Consider the following 25673-nt stretch of genomic DNA (forward strand, 5'->3'; position numbering starts at 1 on the left):
TGGCTCATTTTGTAAATATTAACTCATTTAACCCGCCTTAGAGGGCTGTTGTGAGAATTAAATAAGCCAGTACACGTAAAGCATTTGAAACAGGTCCCATCACAAGAACAAAAAAATTGTAACTATGTATGTTGACAGAGGTTAACCAGACTTATTGTGGTGATCATCTCAAAATATATACAAATATCGAATCAATATGTTGTACACCTGAAACTAGTAAAATGTTATATGCCAATTACACCTCAATGTTTTTAAAATGCTGGTAGATAGCACTACAACAGTAGTTGTAGGTGAATTTAAATAAACTCTGTCAGTTCATGATTAATGAGGTAGACCAAAATATGTAAGAGTGCATGCAATATAATAAATTATATGGTCAGTCTGATCAATAGATCTCAAACACAATACTCTCATGATAGAGAAGACTTCTTTGTGTATTCCCATGAAACTCTTACAACTGATTATTTATTAGGCCACCAAGGAACTAATAAAATAAAATAAAACAAAAGAAAATAGGGCCAAACACATTGTGAACACTCAGTAAATGTTGGCTGTCAATTATAGTAATAATAATATGACTATTATTATCATAAGAAGAATAATAATTATGAGAAGCATTTCTAGATGGAGACAACCATTCCATCTTCATCATGGTCAAGGGCCATGAACAGGGCAAAGATTAATATATTGGTTTTTAGTCCTATGGTTATGGGGTGCTAGAGTCTCCCCAAGGCATTGAGATTATTTCTACTGTGAGACTGTAGGCAGGGTCCAGCCTCCATCCCCATCCCTCTGGAAAGGAACTGGCCTCAAACCTTCCCACTCAAGTCTGGGCGTGTTGGGGTGTCTCGTTGTGCCCAGATAACCAAAGGAAACAAGGAAAAAGCCAAACACGCCCCGGGCCATTCTCTCCCCAGGCGTGATGGACCAGCACTTGGTCCTGCACCAGCTGCACTGTAACGGGGTCCTGGAGGGCATCCGGATTTGCAGGAAAGGGTTCCCCAGCCAGATCCTCTATGTTGACTTCAAACAGCGGCAGGTCACCTGTCTTTGCAGCTCTCTCCTTTTGAGGGTACCTTTTGCATTCCCCACAGGCACTCCTGGAGCTGGGTGTTTGGTGAGCTCACAAGCCTGTCAGGGTTTCCCTGGGATTCTTGACTTTTTTTTTTTTTTTTAATAACCTTAGTGAGACCTTTTATTTATTCGTTTTTTCGGTTATGATTTTTTTTTTAACATCTTTATTGGAGTACAATTGTTTTACAATGGTGGGTTAGTTTCTGCTTTATAACAAAGTGAATCAGCTATACGTATACATATATCCCCATATCCCCTTCCTCTTGGGTCTTTCTCCCACCCTCCCTATCCCACCCCTCTAGGTGGTCACAAAGCACCAAGCTGATCTCCGTGTGCTATGCGGCTGCTTCCCACTAGCTATCTGTTTTACATTTGGTAGTGTATATATGTCCATGCCACTTTCTCACTTCGTCCCAGCTTACCCTTCTCCCTCCCCGTGTCCTCAAGTCCATTCTCTACGTCTGCAAAGACCTTATTTTTTAAAATTTGTTTCCAGTTTTATTGAGATGTAATTGACACACAGCACTGTATAAATTTAAGGTTTACACCATAATGATTTCACTTGCATATATCATGAAATCATTACCATAATAAATGTAGTTAACATGCCTCGTCTCATGTAAGATACACGCCCCCCCCAAAAAAAACCCAAAAAACAACAAAAATTTTTTTCTCTGTGATGAGAACTTTTAGGATTTACTCTCTTAACAAGTTTCCTATACACCACACAGCAGTGTTAATGGTAGCCATCATGTTGTACATTACATCCCTAGTGCTTATTTATCTTATAACTGGAACTGCGTACCTTTTGACCACCGTCATCCAATTTCCCCTCCCCCAACCCCCCCAACCTACGATAACCGTAAATCTGACCTCTTTTAATATGGGTTGGGGGGGGGGTTGGTTTTGTTTTTTCAGATTCCACATATAAGTGAGATCATAGAGTATTTGTCTTTCTTTGTCTGACTTATTTCACTTAGCATAATGCCCCCAAGATCCATGCTTGTCACAAATGGCAGGATTTCTTCCTTTTTATGGTTGGATAATGTTCAATGTCTATACATATCATGTTTTCTTTATCCATTCATCTGTTGATGGACACTTAGGTTGTTTCCATTTTTTAGCTATTGTAAATAATCCTGCTGTGAACTTGGAGGTGCAGATATCTTGTCTGCATAATGTTTTCTTTTCCTTTGGCTATATTCCCAGGAGTGGGATTGCTGGATCATATGGCAGTTTAATTTTCCATTTTTTGAGGCGCTTCCATACTCTTCCAAAATGGCTGTACCAATTTACAGTCCCACCAACAGTGCAAAAGTGTTCCCTTTTCTCCACACCTTTGCCAGCATTTGTTATTTCTTGTCTTACTGATAATAGACATCCTAACAGGTGTGGGTTGGTATCTCATTGTGATTCTGATTTGCATTTCTCTAATGATTAGTGATGTAGAGCATCTTTTCATGTACCTTTTGGCTATTAATATATCTTCTTTGGAAAACTATCTGTTTGGGTCCTTGCCCATTTTTTAATCTGATGGTGATGATTTTGCTATTAAGTTGTATGAGTTCTTTACATATTTTGAATATGAACCCCTTATCAGCTACATGGTTTGCAAATGTTTTTCCCACTCAGTAGGTTGTCTTTTCGGTTTGTTTGCTGTGCATAAGCTTTTTAGTTAGATGTACTCTCACTTGTTTATTTTTTACCTTGTTGCTTGTGCTTTAGGTGTCATATCGAAAAAGTAATTTCCAAGACCCATGTCAAGGAGTATTTTTTTTTTAATGTTTTCTTCTAGGAGTTTTATGGTTTTGGGTCTTAATGTTTAAGTCTTTAATTCATTTTAAGTTAATTTTTGTTGGTGGTGTAAGATAAGGGTCTAGTTTCATTCTTCTACCTGTGAATATCCAGTTTTTCCCAGCACCATTTATTTAAGGGGCTGTCTTCTCCATTGAGTATTCTTGGCCCACTTGTCAAATATTAGTTGACCATACATGAATGGGTTTATTTCTGGTCTCTAGATTCTGTTTCATTGGTCTATGTGTCTTTTTTTATGGCAATACCATGCTGTTTTGATTTCTATAGCTTTATAATACAGCTTGAAATCAGGACGTGTGATACCTCCCTCTTTGTTCTTCTTTCTTAGGGTTACTTTTGCTATTTGGGGTCTTTTTTTTACTTCTTTTAAAAATGTCATTGGACTATTGATAGAGATTGCCTTGAATCTATAGATGGCTTTGTGTAGTATGGAAATCTTTTTTTTTTTAAACATCTTTATTGAAGTATAATTGCTTTACAATGGTGTGTTAGTTTCTGCTTTATAACAAAGTGAATCAGTTATACATATACATATGTTCCCATATCTTTTCCCTCTTGCATCTCCCTCCCTCCGACCCTCCCTATCCCACCCCTCTAGGTGGTCACAAAGCACCGAGCTGATCTCCCTGTGCTATGCGGCTGCTTCCCACTAGCTATCTATTTTACATTTGGTAGTGTATTTATGTCCATGACACTCTCTCACCCTGTCACATCTCACCCCTCCCCCTCCCCATATCCTCAAGTCCATTCTCTAGTACGTCTGTGTCTTTATTCCCGTCTTGCCACTAGGTTCTTCATGACCTTTTTTTTTTTTCTTCTTCCTTAGATTCCATATATATGTGTTAGCATACTGTATTTGTTTTTCTCTTTCTGACTTACTTCACTCTGTATGACAGACTCTAACTCCATCCACCTCATTACAAATACCTCCATTTCATTTCTTTTTATGGCTGAGTAATATTCCATTGTATATATGTGCCACATCTTCTTTATCCATTTTTCCGATGATGGACACTTAGGTTGCTTCCATGTCCTGGCTATTGTAAATAGAGCTGCAATGAACATTTTGGTACATGACTCTTTTTGAACTATGGTTTTCTCAGGGTATATGCCCAGTAGTGGGATTGCTGGGTCGTATGGTAGTTCTATTTTTAGTTTTTTTTTTTTTTTTAACATCTTTATTGAAGTATAATTGCTTTACAATGGTGTGTTACTTTCTGCTTTATAACAAAGTTAATCAGTTATACATATACATATGTTCCCATATCTTTTCCCTCTTGCATCTCCCTCCCTCCCACCCTCCCTATCCCACCCCTCTAGGTGGTCACGAAGCACCGAGCTGATCTCCCTGTGCTATGCGGCTGCTTCCCACTAGCTATCTATTTTACATTTGGTAGTGTATATATGTCCATGCCACTCTCTCACCCTGTCACATCTCACCCCTCCCCCTCCCCATATCCTCAAGTCCATTCTCTAGTAGGTCTGTGTCTTTATTCCCATCTTGCCACTAGGTTCTTCATGACCTTTTGCTTTTTCCCTTAGATTCCATATATATGTGTTAGCATACTGTATTTTTTTTTCTCTTTCTGACTTACTTCACTCTGTATGACCGACTCTAACTCCATCCACCTCATTACAAATACCTCCATGTCATTTCTTTTTATGGCTGAGTAATATTCCATTGTATATATGTGCCACATCTTCTTTATCCATTCATCCAATGGTGGACATCTAGGTTGCTTCCATGTCCTGGCTATTGTAAACAGAGCTGCAATGAATATTTTGGTACATGACTCTTTCTGAGTTATGGTTTTCTCAGGGTATATGCCCAGTAGTGGGATTGCTGGGTCGTATGGTAGTTCTATTTTTAGTTTTTTAAGGAACCTCCATACTGTTCTCCATAGTGGCTGTATCAATTTACATTCCCACCAACAGTGCAAGAGGGTTCCCTTTTCTCCACACCCTCTCCGGCATTTATTGTTTGTAGATTTTTTGATGATGGCCATTCTGACCGGTGTGAGATGATACCTCATTGTAGTTTTGATTTGCATTTCTCTAATGATTAATGAGGTTGAGCATTCTTTCATGTGTCTGTTGGCCATCTGTATATCTTCTTTGGAGAAATGTCTATTTAGGTCTTCTGCCCATTTTTGGATTGGGTTGTTTGTTTTTTTGTTATTGAGCTGCATGAGCTGCTTGTAAATCTTGGAGATTAATCCTTTGTCAGTTGCTTCATTTGCAAATATTTTCTCCCATTCTGAGGGTTGTCTTTTGGTCTTGTTTATGGTTTCCTTTGCTGTGCAAAAGCTTTTAAGTTTCATTAGGTCCCATTTGTTTATTTGTGATTTTATTTCCATTTCTCTAGGAGCTGGGTCAAAAAGGATCTTGCTGTGATTTATGTCATAGAGTGTTCTGCCTATGTTTTCCTCTAAGAGTTTGATAGTGTCTGGCCTTACACTTAGGTCTTTTTTTTTTTTAATTTATTTATTTATTTTTGGCTGTGTTGGGTCTTCGTTTCTGTGCGAGGGCTTTCTCTAGTTGTGGCAAGTGGGGGCCACTCTTCATCGCGGTGCGCGGGCCTCTCACTATCGCGGCCTCTCTTGTTGCGGAGCACAGGCTCCAGACGCGCAGGCTCAGTAGTTGTGGCTCACGGGGTAGTCGCTCCGCGGCATGTGGGATCTTCCCAGACCAGGGCTCGAACCCGTGTCCCCTGCATTGGCAGGCAGATTCTCAACCACTGCGCCACCAGGGAAGCCCTACACTTAGGTCTTTAATCCATTTTGAGTTTATTTTTGTGTATGGTGTCAGGGAGTGTTCTAATTTCATACTTTTACATGTACCTGTCCAATTTTCCCAGCACCACTTATTGAAGAGGCTGTCTTTTCTCCACTGTATATGCTTGCCTCCTTTATCAAAGATAAGGTGACCATATGTGCGTGGGTTTATCTCTGGGCTTTCTATCCTGTTCCATTGATCTATATTTCTGTTTTTGTGCCAGTACCAAACTGTCTTGATTACTGTAGCTTTGTAATATAGTCTGAAGTCAGGGAGCCTGATTCCTCCAGCTCCTTTTTTCGTTCTCAAGATTGCTTTGGCTATTCGGGGTCTTTTGTGTTTCCATACAAATTGTGAAATTTTTTGTTCTAGTTCTGTGAAAAATGCCAGTGGTAGTTTGATAGGGATTGCATTGAATCTGTAGATTGCTTTGGGTAGTAGAGTCATTTTCACAATGTTGATTCTTCCAATCCAAGAACATGGTATATCTCTCCATCTATTTGTATCATCTTTAATTTCTTTCATCAGTGTCCTATAATTTTCTGCATACAGGTCTTTTGTCTCCTTAGGTAGGTTTATTCCTAGATATTTTATTCTTTTTGTTGCAGTGGTAAACGGGAGTGTTTTCTTAATTTCACTTTCAGATTTTTCATCATTAGTATATAGGAATGCAAGAGATTTCTGTGCATTAATTTTGTATCCTGCTACTTTTCCAAATTCATTGATTAGCTCTAGTAGTTTTCTGGTAGCATCTTTAGGATTCTCTATGTGTAGTATCATGTCATCTGCAAACAGTGACAGTTTTACTTCTTCTTTTCCGATTTGGATTCCTTTTATTTCTTTTTCTTCTCTGATTGCTGTGGCTAACACTTCCAAAACTATGTTGAATAATAGTGGTGAGAGTGGGCAACCTTGTCTTGTTCCTGATCTTAGTGGAAATGGTTTCAGTTTTTCACCATTGAGGACAATGTTGGCTGTGGGTTTGTCATATATGGCCTTTATTATGTTGAGGAAAGTTCCCTCTATGCCTATTTTCTGCAGGGCTTTTATCATAAATGGGTGTTGAATTTTGTCGAAAGCTTTCTCTGCATCTATTGAGATGATCATATGGTTTTTCTCCTTCAATTTGTTAATATGATGTATCACGTTGATTGATTTGCGTATATTGAAGAATCCTTGCATTCCTGGAATAAACCCCACTTGATCATGGTGTATAATCCTTTTAATGTGCTGTTGGATTCTGTTTGCTAGTATTTTGTTGAGGATTTTTGCATCTATGTTCATCAGTGATATTGGCCTGTAGTTTTCTTTCTTTGTGACATCTTTGTCTGGTTTTGGTATCAGGGTGATGGTGGCCTCGTAGAATGAGTTGGGGAGTGTTCCTCCCTCTGCAATATTTTGGAAGAGTTTGAGAAGGATAGGTGTTAGCTCTTCTCTAAATGTTTGATAGAATTCGCCTGTGAAGCCATCTGGTCCTGGGCTTTTGTGTGTTGGAAGATTTTTAATCACAGTTTCAATTTCAGTGCTTGTGATTGGTCTGTTCATATTTTCTATTTCTTCCTGGTTCAGTCGCGGCAGGTTGTGCATTTCTAAGAATCTGTCCATTTCTTCCAGGTTGTCCATTTTATTGGCATAGAGTTGCTTGTAGTAATCTCTCATGATCGTTTGTATTTCTGCAGTGTCAGTGGTTACTTCTCCTTTTTCATTTCTAATTCTATTGATTTGAGTCTTCTCCCTTTTTCTCTTGATGAGTCTGGCTAATGGTTTATCAATTTTGTTTATCTTCTCAAAGAACCAGCTTTTAGTTTCATTGATTTTTGCTATTGTTTCCTTCATTTCTTTTTCATTTATTTCTGATCTGATCTTTATGATTTCTTTCCTTCTGCTAGCCTTGGGGTTTTTTTGTTCTTCTTTCTCTAATTGCTTTAGGTGCAAGGTTAGGTTGTTTATTCGAGATGTCTCCTGTCTCTTGAGGTAGGCTTGGATTGCTATAAACTTCCCTCTTAGCACTGCTTTTGCTGCATCCCATAGGTTTTGGGTCGTCGTGTCTCCATTGTCATTTGTTTCTAGGTATTTTTTGATTTCCCCTTTGATTTCTTCAGTGACCACTTCGTTATTAAGTAGTGTATTGTGTAGCCTCCATGTGTTTGTATTTTTTACAGATCTTTTCCTGTAATTGATATCTAGTCTCATAGCGTTGTGGTCGGAAAAGATACTTGATACGATTTCAATTTTCTTAAATTTACCAAGGCTTGATTTGTGACCCAAGATATGATCTATCCTGGAGAATGTTCCATGAGCACTTGAGAAAAATGTGTATTCTGTTGTTTTTGGGTGGAATGTCCTATAAATATCAATTAAGTCCATCTTGTTTAATGTATCATTTAAAGCTTGTGTTTCCTTATTTATTTTCATTTTGGATGATCTGTCCATTGGTGAAAGTGGGGTGTTAAAGTCCCCTACTCTGATTGTGTTGCTGTCAATTTCCCCTTTTATGGCTGTTAGTATTTGCCTTATGTATTGAGGTGTTCCTATGTTGGGTGCATAAATATTTACAATTGTTATACCTTCCTCTTGGATCGATCCCTTGATCATTATATAGTGTCCTTCTTTGTCTCTTGTAATAGTCTTTATTTTAAAGTCTATTTTGTCTGATATGAGAATTGCTACTCCAGCTTTCTTTTGATTTCCATTTGCATGGAATATCTTTTTCCATCCCCTCACTTTCAGTCTGTATGTGTCTCTAGGTCTGAAGTGGGTCTCTTGTAGACAGCATATATATGGGTCTTGTTTTTGTATCCATTCAGCCAGTCTGTGTCTTTTGGTGGGAGCATTTAATCCATTTACATTTAAGGTAATTATCGATATGTATGTTCCTATTCCCATTTTCTTAAATGTTTTGGGTTTGTTATTGTAGGTGTTTTCCTTCTCTTGTGTTTCTTGCCTAGAGAAGTTCCTTTAGCATTTGTTGTAAAGCTGGTTTGGTGGTGCTGAACTCTCTCAGCTTTTGCTTGTCTGTAAAGGTTTTCATTTCTCCATCAAATCTGAATGAGATGCTTGCTGGGTAGAGTAATCTTGGTTGTAGGTTTTTCTCCTTCATCACTTTAAGTATATCCTGCCACTCCTTTCTGGCTTGCAGAGTTTCTGCTGAAAGATCAGCTGTTAACCTTATGGGGATGCCCTTGTGTGTTATTTGTTGTTTTTCCCTTGCTGCTTTTAATATGTTTTCTTTATATTTAATTTTTGATTGTTTGATTAATATGTGTCTTGGCGTGTTTCTCCTTGGATTTATCCTGTATGGAACTCTCTGTGCTTCCAGGACTTGATTAACTATTTCCTTTCCCATATTAGGGAAGTTTTCAACTATAATCTCTTCAAATATTTTCTCAGTCCCTTTCTTTTTCTCTTCTTCTTCTGGGACCCCTATAATTCGAATGTTGGTGCGTTTAATGTTGTCCCAGAGGTCTCTGAGACTGTCCTCAGTTCTTTTCATTCTTTTTTCTTTATTCTGCTCTGCAGTAGTTATTTCCACCATTTTATCTTCCAGGTCACTTATCTGTTCTTCTGCCTCAGTTATTCTGCTATTGATCCCATCTAGAGAATTTTTAATTTCATTTATTGTGTTTTTCATCGTTGCTTGGTTCCTCTTTAGTTCTTCTACGTCCTTGTTAAATGTTTCTTGCATTTTGTCTATTCTATTTCCAAGATTTTGGATCATCCTTACTATCATTATTCTGAATTCTTTTTCAGGTAGACTACCTATCTCCTCTTCATTTGTTAGGTCTGGTGTGTTTTGACCCTGCTCCTTCATCTGCTGTGTGTTTTTCTGTCTTCTCATTTTGCTTATCTTACTGTGTTTGGGGTCTCCTTTTCACAGGCTGCAGGTTCGTAGTTCCCGTTGTTTTTGGTATCTGTCCCCAGTGGCTAAGGTTGGTTCAGTGGGTTGTGCAGGCTTCCTGGTGGAGGGAACTAGTGCCTGTGTTCTGGTGGATGAGGCTGGATCTTGTCTTTCTGGTGGGCACGTCCACATCTGGTGGTGTGTTTTGGGGTGTCTGTGGCCTTATTATGATTTTAGGTAGCCTCTCTGCTAATGGATGGGGCTGTGTTCCTGTCTTGCTAGTTGTTTGGCATAGGGTGTCCAGCACTGTAGCTTGCTGGTCGTTGAGTGAAGCTGGGTCTTGATGTTGAGATGGAGATCTCTGAGAGATTTTCGCCGTTTGGTATTACGTGGAGCTGGGAGGTCTCTTGTGGACCAGTGTCCTGAAGTTGGCTCTTCCACCTCAGAGGCACAGCCCTGATGTCTGGCTGGAGCACCAAGAGCCTTTCATCCACACAGCTCAGAGTAAAAGGGAGAAAAAATAGAAAGAAAGAAAGAAAGAAAGAAAGAGGATAAAATAAAATGAAATAAAATAAAGCTATTATAAAGCAAAGCTATACAGACAAAATCTCACCCAGAAGCATACACATATACACTCACAAAAAAAGGAAAAGGGGAAAAATTAATATATCCTGCTCCCAAAGTCCACCTCCTGAATTTGGGATGATTTGTTGTCTATTCAGGTATTCAACAGATGCAGGCACATCAAGTTGTTTGTGGAGTTTTAATCCGCTGCTTCTGAGGCTGCTGGGATATATTTCCCTTTCTCTTCTTTGTTCGCACAGCTCCCGGGGTTCAGCTTTGGATTTGGACCCGCCTCTGCGTGTAGGTCGCCTGAGGGCGGCTGTTCCCCGCCCAGACAGAATGGGGTTAAAGGAGCAGCTGCTTCGGGGGCTCTGGCTCACTCGGGCGGGGGGGAGGGAGGGGTACGGATGCGGGGCGAGCCTGCGGCGGCAGAGGCCGGCATGACGTTGCACCAGCCCGAGGCGCGCCGTGCGTTCTCCCGGGGAAGTTGTCCCCGGATCACGGGAGCCTGGCCGTGGCGGGCTGCACCGGCTCCCGGGAGGGGCGGTATGGCGAGTGACCTGTGCTCGCACACAGGGTTTTTGGTGGCGGCAGCAGCAGCCTTAGCGTCTCCTGCCCATCTCTGGGGTCCGCGCTGATAACCGCGGCTTGCGCCCGTCTCTGGAGTTCGTTTAGGCGGCGCTCTGAATCCCCTCTGCTTGCGCGCCGCGAAACAAAGAGGCAAGAAAAAGTCTCTTGCCTCTTCGGCAACTGCAGACTTTTTCCCGGACTTCCTTCCTGGCTAGCTGTGGTGTGCTAACCCCTTCAGGCTGTGTTCACGCCGCCAACCCCAGTCCTCTCCCTGCGATCCGACCGAAGCCCGAGCCTCAGCTCCCAGCCCCCGCCCGCCCCGGCGGGTGAGCAGACAAGCCTCTCAGGCTGGTGAGTGCTGGTCGGCACCGATCCTCTGTGCGGGAATCTCTCCGCTTTGCCCTCCGCACCCCTGTGGCTGCGCTCTCCTCCGTGGCTCCGAAGCTTCCCCCCTCCGCCACCCACAGTCTCTGCCCGCAAAGGGGCTTCCTAGTGTGTGGAAACCTTTCCTCCTTCACGGCTCCCTCCCACTGGTGCAGGTCCCATCCCTATTCTTTTGTCTTTGTTATTTCTTTTTTCTTTTGCCCTACCCAAGTACGTGGGGAGTTTCTTGCCTTTTGGGCGGTCTGACGTCTTCTGCCAGCATTCAGTGGGTGTTCTGTAGGAGCAGTTCCCCGTGTAGATGTATTTCTAATGTATCTGTGGGAAGGAAGGTGATCTCCGCGTCTTACTCTTCCGCCATCTTCCGGTTATGATTTTTTTTAAGTTTTTATTTTATATTGGAGCATGGGTGATTAACAATGTTGTGTTAGTTTCAGGTGTACAGCAAAGTGATTCAGTTATACATGTATCTATTCTTTTTCAAATTCTTTTCCCGTTTAGGTTGTTTCATAATATTGAGCAGAGTTCCCTATGCTATACAGTAGGTCCTTGTTGGTTATCTGTTTTATATACAGCAGTGTGTACGTGTCAATCCCAAACTCCCTAACTATCCCTGCCCACTCCCGACCCTAACCTGGGATTCTTTCGCTGGGGAGATGACCCTATGCAGAGGGCTGGGCCGGCCCCAAGTGATTCCAAGGTCAGCTCCCAGACCACTCTCGCCTGACTGTGACTCCAGACGAGGGCTTCTCAGCCCCTACACTATGGACATTTGGGGTTAAACGATCCTTTACTATGGGGGCTGTCCCGTGTGTTCGACCATTTTAGCAGCATCCCTGGCTTCTGCCCGCAGTTGCCCGTAGCAACCACACCTCCTCAACCTCCAGAAATCACCCAGTGTCCCCTGGGGGCCAAATTGCCCCCAGTTGAGAGCCCCTGCTCTAGACCAGGGCTCTCCTCCCAGCTGCCATCTGGGCCCATAGGTCCAGGCCTTGTCCAGGGGAGTGGCGGGAAGAGGACCCTCTAGAATGACCGTTAACCTGCAGGTCACAGCTGATTTCAAGGCTCTTTTAAGTCAGATAAGAACCATTTCCTCTGAAAGCACCATTCCAGCCATGCACCCGGTGGGCCTTCCTTCCATTCTGTTTCTCTCCCTCCTGCCACAGCCCGCCTGCCTAAAATCAACCCCTAGATTCCCCTCTGCCAGACTAGTCGCTGTATAATATTCCATTTCCTCCTAAGGCTAGAGCAGGAGAAGGTTCTAGAAGCCCTGGTCTCAGGTATGGAGCCTTTCTCAGGAGATGAATCCATCTGGGAAATTTTGTCCCTCAGCTGAACCCTCTACCGTCGCCAGCACTGCCAAGCTGGTGGGGGGCTCTAGGTAGATGCCAGTCCTGACCTGGCTGCCCAGTGCAGGGAGCCAGTGAGAGTCAGGCGTCTCCTTGGCTCCCGTGTGCTGGGCCGGCTGCTGGCACAGCCTTTCCCCTTAGCTGCCTCCCAGACTCCATCCTGGGTCCAAGGGACGCCACCTCCTCCGGCCCCAGCCTTACCCGTGCGACAGGGGAGGCTGTGGCCTCTCAGCCTGGGTCACCGCAGAGTGACTGGGCTGGGCCCCCTCAGGGCTCTGAGGCCCCTGGGCGGGAGCTGGGAGGAGGAGGAAATGGCAGCACCTCAGGGAACCGCAGGGCCAAGGACCCTCCTGGCTCTGCCCAGGGCTGTGCGGCCAGAGGCCCTCCTCCAGACAGCTCACACCCAGGCCCCAAAACTGACCCCCACCCTCCCTCATCAGGTACCGGATCCTCAATGCCAGCGCCATTCCCAGAAGGGCAGTTCATTGATAGCAAAAACGCCTCCGAGAAGCTTCTGAACTCCATCGATGTGGACCGAGAGCGGTACAGGTTCGGCTACACCAAGGTGCGCACGGGTGGGGCTGGGACGACCCCCACCCCGGGTAACCCCCAGCCCTGGGCTGCTCGTGAGCTGATGGGAGGAAATGGGTCTCTTTCCCATTCCGGTCAGCCTGACCATCTCTTGCCCAGTAGCCCCGGCCAATGGAACTCTGTGTCCAGGTATAGGAAGCTCTGTCTCTGTGCTGGTTTTAAGGGTCTAGAGGCTTAATTGGAAGCCAGAGCCCCACCAGCAACAGAAAAAAGCGATGGGGAGCAGAGAAAGAGCGCTCCTAAAGGGGAGAAGGAGCCCAAGAGATCAGAAAGTGTAGGGAAGAGTTCCAGGGACAGAGAGGGCTTGAGAAGAATTATAACCAATAAAAACGATCACCATTTTTGAGCACATGTGCGTTGAGGCCTGTCACATGCCTTCTATACACATTTCACCGAATCCGCCCAATAACCTGAGGGTGATAAGGGTGGTACTTACTTCATGGGGTTACTGGGAGGCCCCCAGAGGACAAGAAACTTGCTCAAGGTCACGTGGATAGTGGGTGACAAAGGCCAGCTGCAAATCCTGGCCTGACTCCAAAGCTGTATGTCCAGAAGAGGGCCAGGCTGGGGTCGGGGGGCAGCATCGCATCAGGAAAGATCCCGCTGCCCCCAAGGGGCCCCCAAGGGTGCCCTGTTTCCTTGGAACACCACAGGGGCAGAGGAAGCCCTGCAGGTGTGGGCAGTGCGGGGAAGGGCCCCAAGGGTGGGACCGGCCTCCTCAGATGGGCAGAGACAGAGTAGGACCGGGTGGCAGAGGTGTCTGTGAGTCTCTCCCCATGTGGGCCCAGTTGCACCTGTAGTTACTTTCCCGCCTCATCCTTGCTTCCTGCATGTGAACTCCATCAGAATCAGTCTGCATGGGCTGGTGGGGCCTGGAACATACCTGGAACAGGACACAAGAGGGGCTCCTGTGGAGACCAGAGCCTCCGAACACCAAGTCCTGAGTGCCAGATGGCTGCTGGTGCCAACCCAGGGCTCTGAAGGCCACGGGCTGGGGTTGGGGAGAGACAGCCTCCCTCGAGGGCACCTGCTGAGGATGAAGCAGGGCTCGTCCCTCCTCTAACGCAGGTGTTTTTCAAAGCTGGGCTCCTGGGACTCTTGGAGGAAATGAGGGACGAGAAGCTGGTGACCCTGATGGCACGCACACAGGCCTTGTGCCGGGGGTACCTGATGCGGGTGGAGTTCAAGAAGATGACGGAGAGGAGGTGACGCAGACCCTCGCCTCCCCGCCCTCTTCCTTGGAGCTGACTATGGCTTCCTGCTCTTGTCTTGAGATATTAATTTACTCGGTCACCCCTTTAACCCACACTTACTGAGCCGCAGTTCTGTGCTGGGGCCTCTGCTTGGCACTGGGGATGCAGAAATGAGCCCTGGCCTCCAGGAACCCATGGAGGAGCAGGAAGCAGACACGTGCATGGTTAGTTTTAACGCCTATGACAAGCGCAATGTCAGTTATATTCGGGGCGGTGGGGGGACTCGTTGGGGTTGGCATGAAGGGGTCAGCAAGAAAGAACTTTCTGAAGGAGGCTTTGCTTGGCCTGAGAAAAGGTGGCCTGGGGGGAAGGAGACCGACAAGCAGGTCACATGACTGGAGCGAGGAGTCGAGGTCCCCACATGCCACATTAAAGAGCCCAGGTTAAATCTTCTAGTTGATGGGGAGCCATGGAGGAGACAAGTGAGAGGACCAGGTTTACAGCTCAGAGCGGCCACTCTGGGGGACGTCCCTGGTGGTCCAGTGGTTAAGACTCTGCACTTCCACTGCAGGGACCATGGGTTCGATCCCTGGTCGGGGAACTAAGATCCCGTGTGCTGCACGGCGCAGCCAAAAAAAAAAAAAAAAAAACCACACACACACACACACACATACTCAGAGAGGTTGCTCTGGCAGCTACAAGAAGAGCAGGCCTGAGGGCACAAGAGGGGCCAAGACCAGGTTGTAGCAGAAGTCCAAATAAAAGATGACAAGGACCTGAATTAGGAAACAGATCATTGGGGAGAGGAGGGGAGGCAATGAAGAAAGCTTGAAGGGCCTTATTCCTTCAGTAATTCAACAGGAGGAACAGCAGCTCTGATGGCTGGTCCTGTGTGGGAATGTCAGGGAGAGGGGAATTTGATGGAAGCACCTTCTCCCGATTCCCCGATATCCCATACAGCTCTACCGTTGTCATTGCCATAACGCGCCACCATTACATATTAGTCAAGAATACCTCCCAGGCATCTGTCCCGGTGAAGGGAAAGGAAGCCAGCATGGAAACGAAAAAAGTCTCAGAGAAGGGACCAGTTTAATGGAAAGAAAAGCAAGTTTTCAGGTTCACGTGAGCTTGATATGAAGCTGTGGAGGATGAAGCTTAGGAGACAGTGTCGGTGTCACTGGGACGTAGGCTACAGTCTAAGTTCGGAAAAAAGATCAATCCTAGAAAGGCAAGAGTCTGGGAGGTGACCAGTGGGCTGGAGACAGGTCCTAGGTGGACATCAACACTTCAGCAGGAATCAGGAGCGCATATGGCAAAATACAGTGAAACAGGAAAACTGTCTTATCAGGGAATCAAGGGCAGAGGATTGGGATTGACATATACACACTACTATATATTATAAAATAGACGACTAATAAGAACCTACTGTATAGCACGGGGAGCTCTACTCAGTATTCTGTAATGACCTATATGGGAAAAGAATCTAAAAAAGAGTGGAGATATGTCTATGCATAACTGATTCACTTTGCTATACAGCAGAAACTAACACAACATTGTAGATCAACTATACTCCAATAAAAATTCATTAAAAAAAAAAAAGGTGAGCGTTAACAACTCAAATGTGGGAGAAAGACCCAATAAAACAGGAATGAAAGAAGGTCATCTCATTGTAATTAGAGGCCACTGACAACCTTAGGCTGAGCATTTTCAGTAGGGTAGTGGGGGCGGAAGCCAGGTGGATGGGAGACCCTCAGTGGCCCTGGACCCTCGCTCACCTCCCAAATTTGCATGTGCTGTTTCCTCTGCTCTTCATTTGCAGAAGGGACCCTGGAGTCCATAGGATCTGCACAGCTTGGCTGTACCTCCTTCCCCCCTGGCCGGGAAGGGTGAAGGTCATGGGGCCTGGGGGGCGGGGGAGTGGAGACTGGGCCTTGCTATGGTCCATTAACCCCAGTCCTAATGATGCACAGAGAGTCCATCTTCTGCATCCAGTACAACATCCGATCTTTTATGAACGTCAAGCACTGGCCCTGGATGAACCCGTTCTTCAAGATCAAGCCCCTGCTGAAGAGTGCAGAGGCCGAGAAGGAGATGGCCACCACGAAGGAAGAACTTGAGAGAGCCAAGGAAGAACTGGCCACGTCTGAGGCTCGTCGGAAGGAGCTGGAGGAGAAAATGGTGTCCCTGCGGCAGGAAAATAATGACCTCCAGCTGCAGGTCCAGTCTGTAAGTATCTCCCTGAGACCAGGAGGCCCCACCAGTGTCTAGTCAAGAGACAGTAGTGCCACTCAGTGGGCTTACAGAGTATTGCATGACTACCTGCCAGGGAAAGAGGCCAGCCCGGCTTAGTGGACTCAGAACACTCTGGAAAACACATCTGCAAAGTGAGTTTCTGCTCACTCCGATTTCTCCCTGTCCTCCGTAGCGGAGCGAGATGGATTCTGCTGTGGGCATGAGGGGGATGTGTCTGTCATCAGAATAAAAAGCTGTCAAGAACGCACCAGGTCTTTTTAAAAACTGTAAATAAAAAGAAATCACTGCAAGTTCCCTGGTTGCCTAGTGGTTAGGATTCCGGGCTTTCACTGCCGTGGCCTGGGTTCAATCGCTGGTCGGGGAACTGAGATCCTGCAAGCCGCACAGCGTGGCAATAAATAAATAAATACATTTTTTAAATTAAATCATTCAATTCAATGTAGAAAGAGTAATTTTCTATACGTGATTTTCAAGAAAATAATTATACTCTAAAAATGCTTTATATATACGTAATTCACAAATTACTGTTCATTTCCTTTACAACAAATATAAAATAAGATAAAAATGCTTTAAAGATATGCATTTTTTATCAAAGAAATAGAGAAAATGAAACCATACAACCAGTAGGTAACACTCTGGCAGCATAATGGTCTCTTTTCACAGAGTTAAGACATTTAGCGTTTGCCCTTTTTAATAAACCCCCAACATTTTACTGCTTGCCTTTTACTGCTCCCCTTTTCACCTTCCCAGTCAGTACGTGCAGCTATTAGGAACCCTTTCCCAAGCACAGCGGGCAGAACAAGTTTCGGAATCAGATCTCTGGGTTTACATCCCAGATCCCCCACTTGGGAGCTGTGTGACCTTCGGCAGGTGACATCCCTTTTGTGCCTCAGTTTTCTGTAAAATGGGCACAGCAATAGTAGCCACCTCGCAGGGTTGTTGGGAAGATCAGGTGAGTTCATGCTTGTACAATGCCAGCACACAGCACACGTTCAACAAACACAGAGGCTATTCTCACCAGGCTCTTTTCATCCTTTACCTCGAAATGTGTGTCCAGTTCTTACAATACTCTGGTAGGAGAAGACATAGTCCCATTACGTTTACGAGCATAATCAGCTAATCCTGGCCACTCCAAGAGACTCATTACAGAGTCTTCTGGGACATGTATGTATTAAGTGATGACAAAATCACTTATTTTTGTCTATTTGGAGTTTTCAGTTCTGTGGCTTGAGGAGGCGGGGCTAAGGAGACACAGGGTGCACTTTTCTGTTGAGAGTCTACAAAGGTAGTCACGTTTGGGAACTATTAGTTAGCTTGTGAAAGCACAGAGTAGATGAGTTGTTTTTCAACTCCTGGTAGAAGGAAGAGTAAAATGGCTGGAGGGTATGCGTGGAAAGCTCCGCACGTAGAGGGTGTTCAGTAAAATGTTAGCTGCTAGTATCATCATCACCATGACGATCATCATCATCACTAGCGTCCACTTGTAGGTCTTTGGGTTCCGAAAGCTCCAATCCTGTTCTAACTTTGTTAAAAGTGAGTTCCATTGGTGGCCACAAAAATTACCATCCCCCCCCCCATCACGTTACATTTTTGTTCCTGATATAAGAGCCAGGATTGAAGTTTCCAGGTTTCACTCCCAACCGTGGCTAGAATGTTTCCAGATCGCTGCAACTGTCCTGAGGCCAGAGCAGGTGAGCTCCTCCCCAGCACCTTCTCTTCCCCCGATACACACACATTCTTTGCCTAAATCTCCCCACGGTTGCCTGGTGTAGGTAGGGGAGAGGAGTGATGGTGTGTAATCTAGACCTTCACAGGCACAGCTGGTGCACCGCCCACCCATAAAAGCCCCATTTGTTCCTGTCTGGGCAACGGCATGTGCCCACTGGGCACCGTGTTTCCACCGGGAACATGGCCTGGAACAGGCCCAGTGGGCATCAGCCGAAAGAGGCACCAGGAGGCCTCTGAGGGAGCCAGCCTTTGCTGGAGGAGAGAAGATTGGGGGAGGCAGGGGGCGTGTGCTCGCTCCTGGGGCCAGAGGCGTGCAGTCACACCTGTGGGAGCCCAGGGAGGCTGCCCTGGCTGAAACGTGAGCTCGTTTCCCAGCAGCAACTCAACCCCCCATGTCTTCCCAGCTTGAGGGCTGCTTAGAGCAGGAGAAGAAACTGTGGGCCGACCTGGAGCGAGAGAAGAGGAAGCTGGAAGGAGACCTGAAGATGTGCCGGGAGTCCATCATGGATCTAGAAAATGACAGGCAGCAAGTGGAGGAGAAACTGAAGAAGTAGCTCTTTCATCTTCATCCCTGTGTTTGAGCCCCAAAGCCAGCTTCCGCCTTTAAAAGGCTCATGTTTCAGGTTATTTTAAATATGTGTACATATCTATTTGCAGGAAGGAGTCGGAAATCAGTCAGTTACAGACCAAAGTTGATGACGAACAAGTTCACAGTCTGCAGTTACAGAAGAAGATGAAAGAACTGCAGGTAAAGTGTCAACACCTTCCCCACCAGGGAAATCCCCGTGTCAACAGCACCCACTCCACGCTGTTTGCCCTGGGTTTCTTTTGCTGCTTCTTTCTCCCTCCTCTTGGAGCTGGAGAGAATGTCTTGTCCTTCCTTCTATTTTTTGAAATTACTATTCAAATTTTCTAAGTTGCACATACATAGATTTCCTTGAAGATAATGAAAATATTACCAATAAGGCTAAATATTATTGATAAGGGTGCTCTTCCATCTTCTCGGAAGTTCCGTGCATCCTTCTGGATCTCTTGCTATGGATTTATGTACACACTTAAGACCCGAAGAAAAAATATATAGGAGATATACATACATAAACAGAAAAATATAAAGGAACAAGAATATTAAATATATGTATATATAAACATCTACATAAAATATATGCATATGGGGAATTGCCTGGTATCCCAGTGGTTAGGACTCGGCACTTTCACTGCTGTGGGCCCAGGTTCAATCCCTGGTTGGGGAACTAAGATTCTGCAAGCCACACAGTACAGCCAAAAAAAAAAAATGCATATGTATATATACATAAAATATATATACATACAAATATACATTTAAAATATTATCTTACGGAGACTGTCATTCTGCAACTTGCTCTTTTCATGTAGCAATGCGTCCTGCACAGTTGTCCGTGGTAGACGTGAGTGGACATCTTACTGCTTCATGGTCTCCTAGACCGTGGACTCCATCATGGTTGATTTGGCCATTCCTCTACTGATGGACACTTAGATTGTTGCCAAGTTTTATCCCACAGATTTAATGTTATAATGTATTCTTGACTTCGTGATGCCCATCCCCATTCCCCCCCACTGTGCCCTCCCAAAGGGGGCTGCCGCCCGCCCCCCACAGCCTTCCTGGTCCAGTGACCCTTTCAGGCCCGCACAGAAGAACTGGAGGAGGAGGTGGAACCAGAACACACGCTCAGAAGCAAGATCGAGAAACAGCGTGCGGATGTGGCCTGGGAGCTGGAGGAGGAGATCGAGGCGGAGCGGGCCTCCCGCGCCAAAGCAGAGAAGCCCCGCTCGGACCTCTCCCGGGAGCTGGAGGAGATCAGCGAGCGGCTGGAAGAGGCCGGCGGGGCCACTTCGGTCCAGATTGAGATGAACAAGAAGCGGGAGGCCGAGTTCCAGAAAATGCGCAGGGACCTGGAGGAGGCCACCCTGCAGCACGAGGCCACGGCGGCCACGCTGAGGAAGAAGCACGCGGACAGTGTGGCCGAGCTGGGGGAGCAGATTGACAACCTGCACAGGGTCAAGCAGAAGCTGGAGAAGGAGAAGAGTGAGCTGAAGATGGAGACTGACGACCTGGCCAGTAACATCGAGACCATCTCCAAGTCAAAGGTACCTGATGCTTCTGCAAACGCTACGCAGTACATCCACCTGCCCGGTGGGCGTGTGTAGTTCACTGCCTCCAACTCAATGCATGTTCCAAACGGAAACCCTCTCCCCACTCCCACCTACTCCTGGTTCCCCAAATTCATTCAAGTCACCCAAACCCTGATCCAAAGATCTGCTACCACTCAAGGTCTCATCACCCATACAGTCTTTCCCGAAAGCTTCCAATCCGTCTGGCATTTTCTAGAACTAAACTCGTGGATGGATTGCACCAAGGAGCCTTGCTGGGCCCGCCACCTTCTTAGCCCACGATATTACTCCCGGGGAGGCAGAGCCAGTGTGACATTATGCATGACATCAGGGGTGGATCCAGGTTTTGTGGCGCTTGAAGCACATAAAATTCAGGAGAGGAGGGCCTCTTTAAGAAAAATGTACACAACATTATGAATACAAAATGAAGCATGAAAGTAAATATTTACTTAGAATGAGAAAAATGAGTCACAAATTACTGGTGCTTTGGAGACTCAGGTCATGGTCTTCTGAGAACTCTTCTGGCCATGTGCCGGAAATGCCTACCTAGAAATATATTCTTGTTTGCACCCAGCTTCCCATCCTCATCTAGAACCTTCTGCATTATCCGGGGCCCATGCAAAAGAGGGCCCTGAAGCTTAAACTTCACCCACCTCTGCATGTGACTTCCAAGGAAAGGCTTCCTCAGAAAGCAACCTGTGCTCCTGAATTCAAGAGCTACCCTCATTCCTGGGTGCTCGAGGCTGCACTTGGGCGGCTCAGCTGGGCTGGAAAAAGCAGTGACCCCAGATGAGGGGCCGTGGGCCTCCTGCAGAGGGTTGCCCAAAAGGTCGGGGTGTCTGTGGAGAAAAGAAACAGGAGATTTGGATCAGAGAATTAAAGTGGCCTCCATGGTACCCCCTGCTGTCCTTGTTTAGGGTCTGGGTTCACACTGCCCGTGATTTCTCTTGATTTCTTCCTCACTCCCTGACTGCAACTCCTTTTTCTCTCCTTCTGATTTCCCCATTTTTCTGCCCTTCTTGGGGTTTGTCTCCCTCTAAGAAGTTGTGTTTGTATTCTCTCTCTCTCTCTCTCTCCCTCTCCCCAAGCCAGGCCAGGTTGCTGAGTTACAAGAAACCCCAGGATCACCCACATGCTGTGCCTATCAACAGCACCTCTTTACAACCTCCCTGTCACCACCACTGCTGTCTGCTTTCCGTTTTCAATTTTTAAATCCAGTGCCAGAGGCACTTTATATTGCTTTATATGTTTAAAGTTGGTGTAGCCTTTGATCTTTCTCCTTGTGAGTCAACATCCCTTGTCCAACTCCCCTGATTTAATTATTTCATGTTCATATGTCTTCTTCTCAAAGATACCCTAAGCTCCTTGAGGGTTTCCTTTGAATCTAATATCCCTTCCTCTCCTGCTGCCATCTCACACTTGGCAGTCTAAAGACGAATACATGCTTGATGTATTTATTTTATGTTATATGAGGTGAGAGGAGGAAGGAAGAGGTCTACAACATATATGAGGTTTTGAAACAGACTTCAAAAAAAATACAGGCCACCTAGAGGCTGTGGGGTGAATCCCCCCATGCCATCTCCTTTTTAATAATTAAATAAAATGCTCAACACCATCACCTGACTATATGGCTTGCACACAGGCATATCAGAAGGTAATATTATTCACATCAGTAAAATTACTATACTGTACGAAGATCCCATGGTTCCTTTGAGTGTCATCTTCTCAAAGGTTTGTTCACAAACCAGTAAATACTTATCTGTCAAAAGCTGATGTTCCAAGATATTGGTGATTAAGCAGCAATCACACATAAAAATAAAGAAAACCTGAAATGACCAATTTTTTAAACTGACCTTTATGTGTTCTGTATTTTTATTCTTATTTTACCTAATGAGAAGCTAAACTGTCGAACGGTTCAATACTGGGCACCAGGGGCCCATTTTTCCCATTCATGTGGGCTTTTTCTTTTCTTTTCAAAGAGTAATGTGGAAAGAATGTGCCGGACTGTGGAAGACCAATTTAATGAAATCAAGGCCAAGGATGACCAACAGACACAGTTAATCCATGATCTGAACGTGCAGAAGACGAGGCTGCAGACCCAAAATGGTGAGGATGGGCAGGGCCCGGTGGTCCCACTGGGCCGTGGGAGAGGGTGGTCCAAACTCTGCCGCGGGGCCATATCTGTTTGCCAGGGGAGCGGAGCCACCAAGTGGAAGAGGAGAAGGCTCTGATTTCACAGCTAACCGAAAGCAAGCAGGCCCTCACCCGGCAGCGGGAGGAGCTTAAGAGGCAGCTAGAAGAAGAGACCAAGGTAAGGATGGCTGCCTCTGCTTAGGAACGCAGAGTCAGGTAGAGCCTGAGAAGTCACAAGGCCGACTGGGGGCACTGCTGCATCATGAAGTCTGATGCTCCTCCTCTCTTCCTTGCAGTAGAAGGAACCTGTTCTTGGAGGTTACAGGACCTTGGCCTTGGATCTCCTTCTTGAGAGCTAGAAAACTCTACGAGGGTGCTCCATCCCCAGAGCTCCTCTCTTCCCCGCTGGAGGGGCTGATAAACTCCCCTCCCCAGCCAGGGGTATCCCCTCCCCATCACTGTACTAGCTTGGGCATCTCTGCCTCTGTGCATTCTTTCACTCTGCCCAGCAATTCATCCCAGCCCCTTGAAATGCCCTCCTCTTTCTCCTTCATCACTCTTTGTGTATCACCAGCTACAACACCCACATTTAAGCCCCCCTCCTCCAAAAGACCACATTTGGAGCACCCTTGGGACATTTGCATAAACATGAACACCGTTATCACCCTCTTGACGTCAATATCAAGATATTTATGTTTATAATTCATGTCTCCCCACTAATCTGTAAACTTCTAAAGGGCAAGAATTATTTTTCCCCGCTGTCACGGTAAACAGTAAGTACAGCACACAGAACAGTGCACACAGTAGGTGCTTAGTAAATGCTGCTGATGGGTGTTCGAGCACTAGAATAGGAATCCAGAAGTCCGCAAAACTGCATGAGTGTAATTCTGAGGTTACCATGTGCCAGCTAAAACTTACAGGGCAGTCTCTTAGAATTCCACCACGTTCCATCTGCCCCTTCCAAAAAAGAAGTGCTATATTTGTCTCCCATCTTCCTATTATAGGGTAGGGGTATTTGGTAGACTGGGTGGAGGCAGGGGGAGTGGAGAGAACCAGAACCTGAGAAGGTCCATTACAGGAGCAAGGCTGTCCTCTGGCCAGGATACAGCTAAGCTTTCCTTCCTGGGCAAAGTTTTGTTGTTTACTTGTGTCTTTAAAAGGATAAAAATGTATGAGTTATTGCACTGGGTTGACCAGAAAGTATTTTGTGACCATTATAATGAGAGCTACATTGTCTTCCCGACCAGGTGGGAGTGAGTGATGGAGGCCTCTGCGCATGTCCCCCTCCTGCTTGGGAAGAGGTGGCAGAGCTGTGGAAACGGCATAGCTCATGTCAGAGTTCCCGGGTGGGGACACAGCCCACTGGTGACACCAAAAGATGCTTTTGGGGTTTTCATGGTCACAGTACTCCATAACACTGCATTAAATAGTGAGAAAATTATTCCCTTTCCAATTCTACTTCAATTCTTCTGATTAAATAAGGAAAAGGTCTCACTTTGGATACCATCTCTCTAACACTGGTGTATCTTCCTCATTAAGACGCAGAGAGTAGGCCTCAGACACAGAGGCACAGCAGCAAAGTACTTCACCAGGAGGTGATAACACCGCCTTACCTCCATTGCATTTATTATGGTTATCTTCTGTTTATGGCAAATGGTAATGGTTTTCCATTTAAATAAATATATTTAAATATAATAAAGTAGTCAACTTTTTAAAAAATGAAGTAAATAAAACAGGAGATATACTACTACAGCAAAGTTTGTGAAGGCAGCAAGGGAGTGATTCAAGTTGGGAAACACTGGTTGAAACAAAAAGACCTTAACTTGGAAAATGGCCACACATTTTTGCAATTTGTCACCACTGTGATCCCGCAGGCCAAGAGCGCCCTGGCCCACGCCCTGCAGTCCTCCCGCCACGACTGTGACCTGCTGCGGGGACAGTATGAGGAGGAGCAGGAAGCCAAGGCCGAGCTGCAGAGGGCACTGTCCAAGGCCAACAGCGAGGTGGCCCAGTGGAGGACCAAGTACGAGACGGACGCCATCCAGCGCACAGAGGAGCTGGAGGAGGCCAAGCAGGGCCTCCCAGGTTACGGGAAGAGAGACGACCCTAAGACACAAGGGAAGGGACAGAGGACAGACCTTCTCTTCCTCCCCAGGCCTGTGAGTTTTCTTAAACACGCAGACCTGCTCTCCCTGCCCCTCTCCCAGGGTACTGCCCATGGCGCCTCCTAGGTGACTGCTTTGCCCATTTGGGGATTCTTCAGGTGACACTTACTGTCCAATCATCAAACTCTAGGTCTTATCAAATTCCAGTCCTTCATAGATGGCTCAATTCCCTTCTGATCGGATAATTACTTCTGAAATGGTCCACCTTTGTCAACAACAACAAACCTGGTTCTCTTAGGAAAAAACTGGCCCAGAGGCTCCAGGAAGCAGAGGAAAACACAGAGGCTGTGAGCTCCAAGTGTGCTTCCTTGGAGAAAACCAAGCAGAGGCTCCAGGGAGAGGTGGACGACCTGATGCTGGATTTGGAGCGGGCCAACACCGCCTGCGCCTGCTGGACAAGACGCGGAGGAACTTCGATAAGGTCCTTCCCACCGCTTGACGGTAGCCGCCATGCAAGACACGTGTGAGATGCACACCTTCGGGGCGGCCCTCGAGCATCAAGTCCCAGTGTGGACGGTTTGGGGCTTTGCGCTGTCTCTTTACTTTTGTGACAGTCCCTCCAAAATGAATTTTATTTTTCGTTAAAGTTAATTCAACTTACTTTGAGATCAACATATCTTTCAAGAATACAGCAGATCTCTGTAGTGATACCACAGTTTGGAACCCCTGAGTTTGGGGCTCACCCTGTTTCTTTGGTCCCTAAGGATAGAAGGGTCCAACCTTGTCATTGCTGATGGCCCTTGATGACAGGACTCATCCAAGTCCCTGGCCATTTCGGCTTCTCAGGTGTCCCTCAGTCACCTCCTAGGTCCTCGCAGGCTGGAAACAAAAACTGGATGAGAGTCAAGCTGAGTTGGAAGCTGCTCAGAAAGAGTCCAGGTCACTACTGAAAACTTCAAGATGCGCAATGCCTACAAACAGGTGGTGGATCGGTTAGAGACACTGAGACAGGAGAACAAAAATCTGCAAGGTGAGCTCTCCCCATCACAGGTATATGACAGCCCCCAGCTCTCTCCCATCACAGGTGTGTGACAACCCCCAGTTCTCTCCCATCACAGGTGTGTGAGAGCCCCAAGTTCTCGCCCATCACAGGTGT

General features: G+C 46.0%; 1 protein-coding gene across 1 annotated transcript in view; it reads left to right on the plus strand.

Moving 5' to 3' along the window:
* LOC133080451 (myosin-13-like) overlaps positions 1 to 25673 on the plus strand; it is a 107953-nt gene that overhangs the window by 24124 nt on the left and 58156 nt on the right. The window contains 16 exon segments of the mRNA XM_061176352.1: positions 918 to 1035; positions 12807 to 12834; positions 12836 to 12931; positions 14026 to 14162; positions 16121 to 16412; positions 18536 to 18681; positions 18789 to 18879; positions 19791 to 19860; positions 19927 to 20255; positions 22259 to 22385; positions 22472 to 22590; positions 24287 to 24483; positions 24816 to 24964; positions 24967 to 24998; positions 25386 to 25458; positions 25461 to 25547. Of these exon segments, the coding sequence (XP_061032335.1) occupies positions 918 to 1035; positions 12807 to 12834; positions 12836 to 12931; positions 14026 to 14162; positions 16121 to 16412; positions 18536 to 18681; positions 18789 to 18879; positions 19791 to 19860; positions 19927 to 20255; positions 22259 to 22385; positions 22472 to 22590; positions 24287 to 24483; positions 24816 to 24964; positions 24967 to 24998; positions 25386 to 25458; positions 25461 to 25547 (2091 nt within the window).

This window comes from Eubalaena glacialis, chromosome 19 (genome assembly GCF_028564815.1).
Source record: "Eubalaena glacialis isolate mEubGla1 chromosome 19, mEubGla1.1.hap2.+ XY, whole genome shotgun sequence".
Classification (NCBI taxonomy): Eukaryota; Metazoa; Chordata; class Mammalia; order Artiodactyla; family Balaenidae; genus Eubalaena; species Eubalaena glacialis.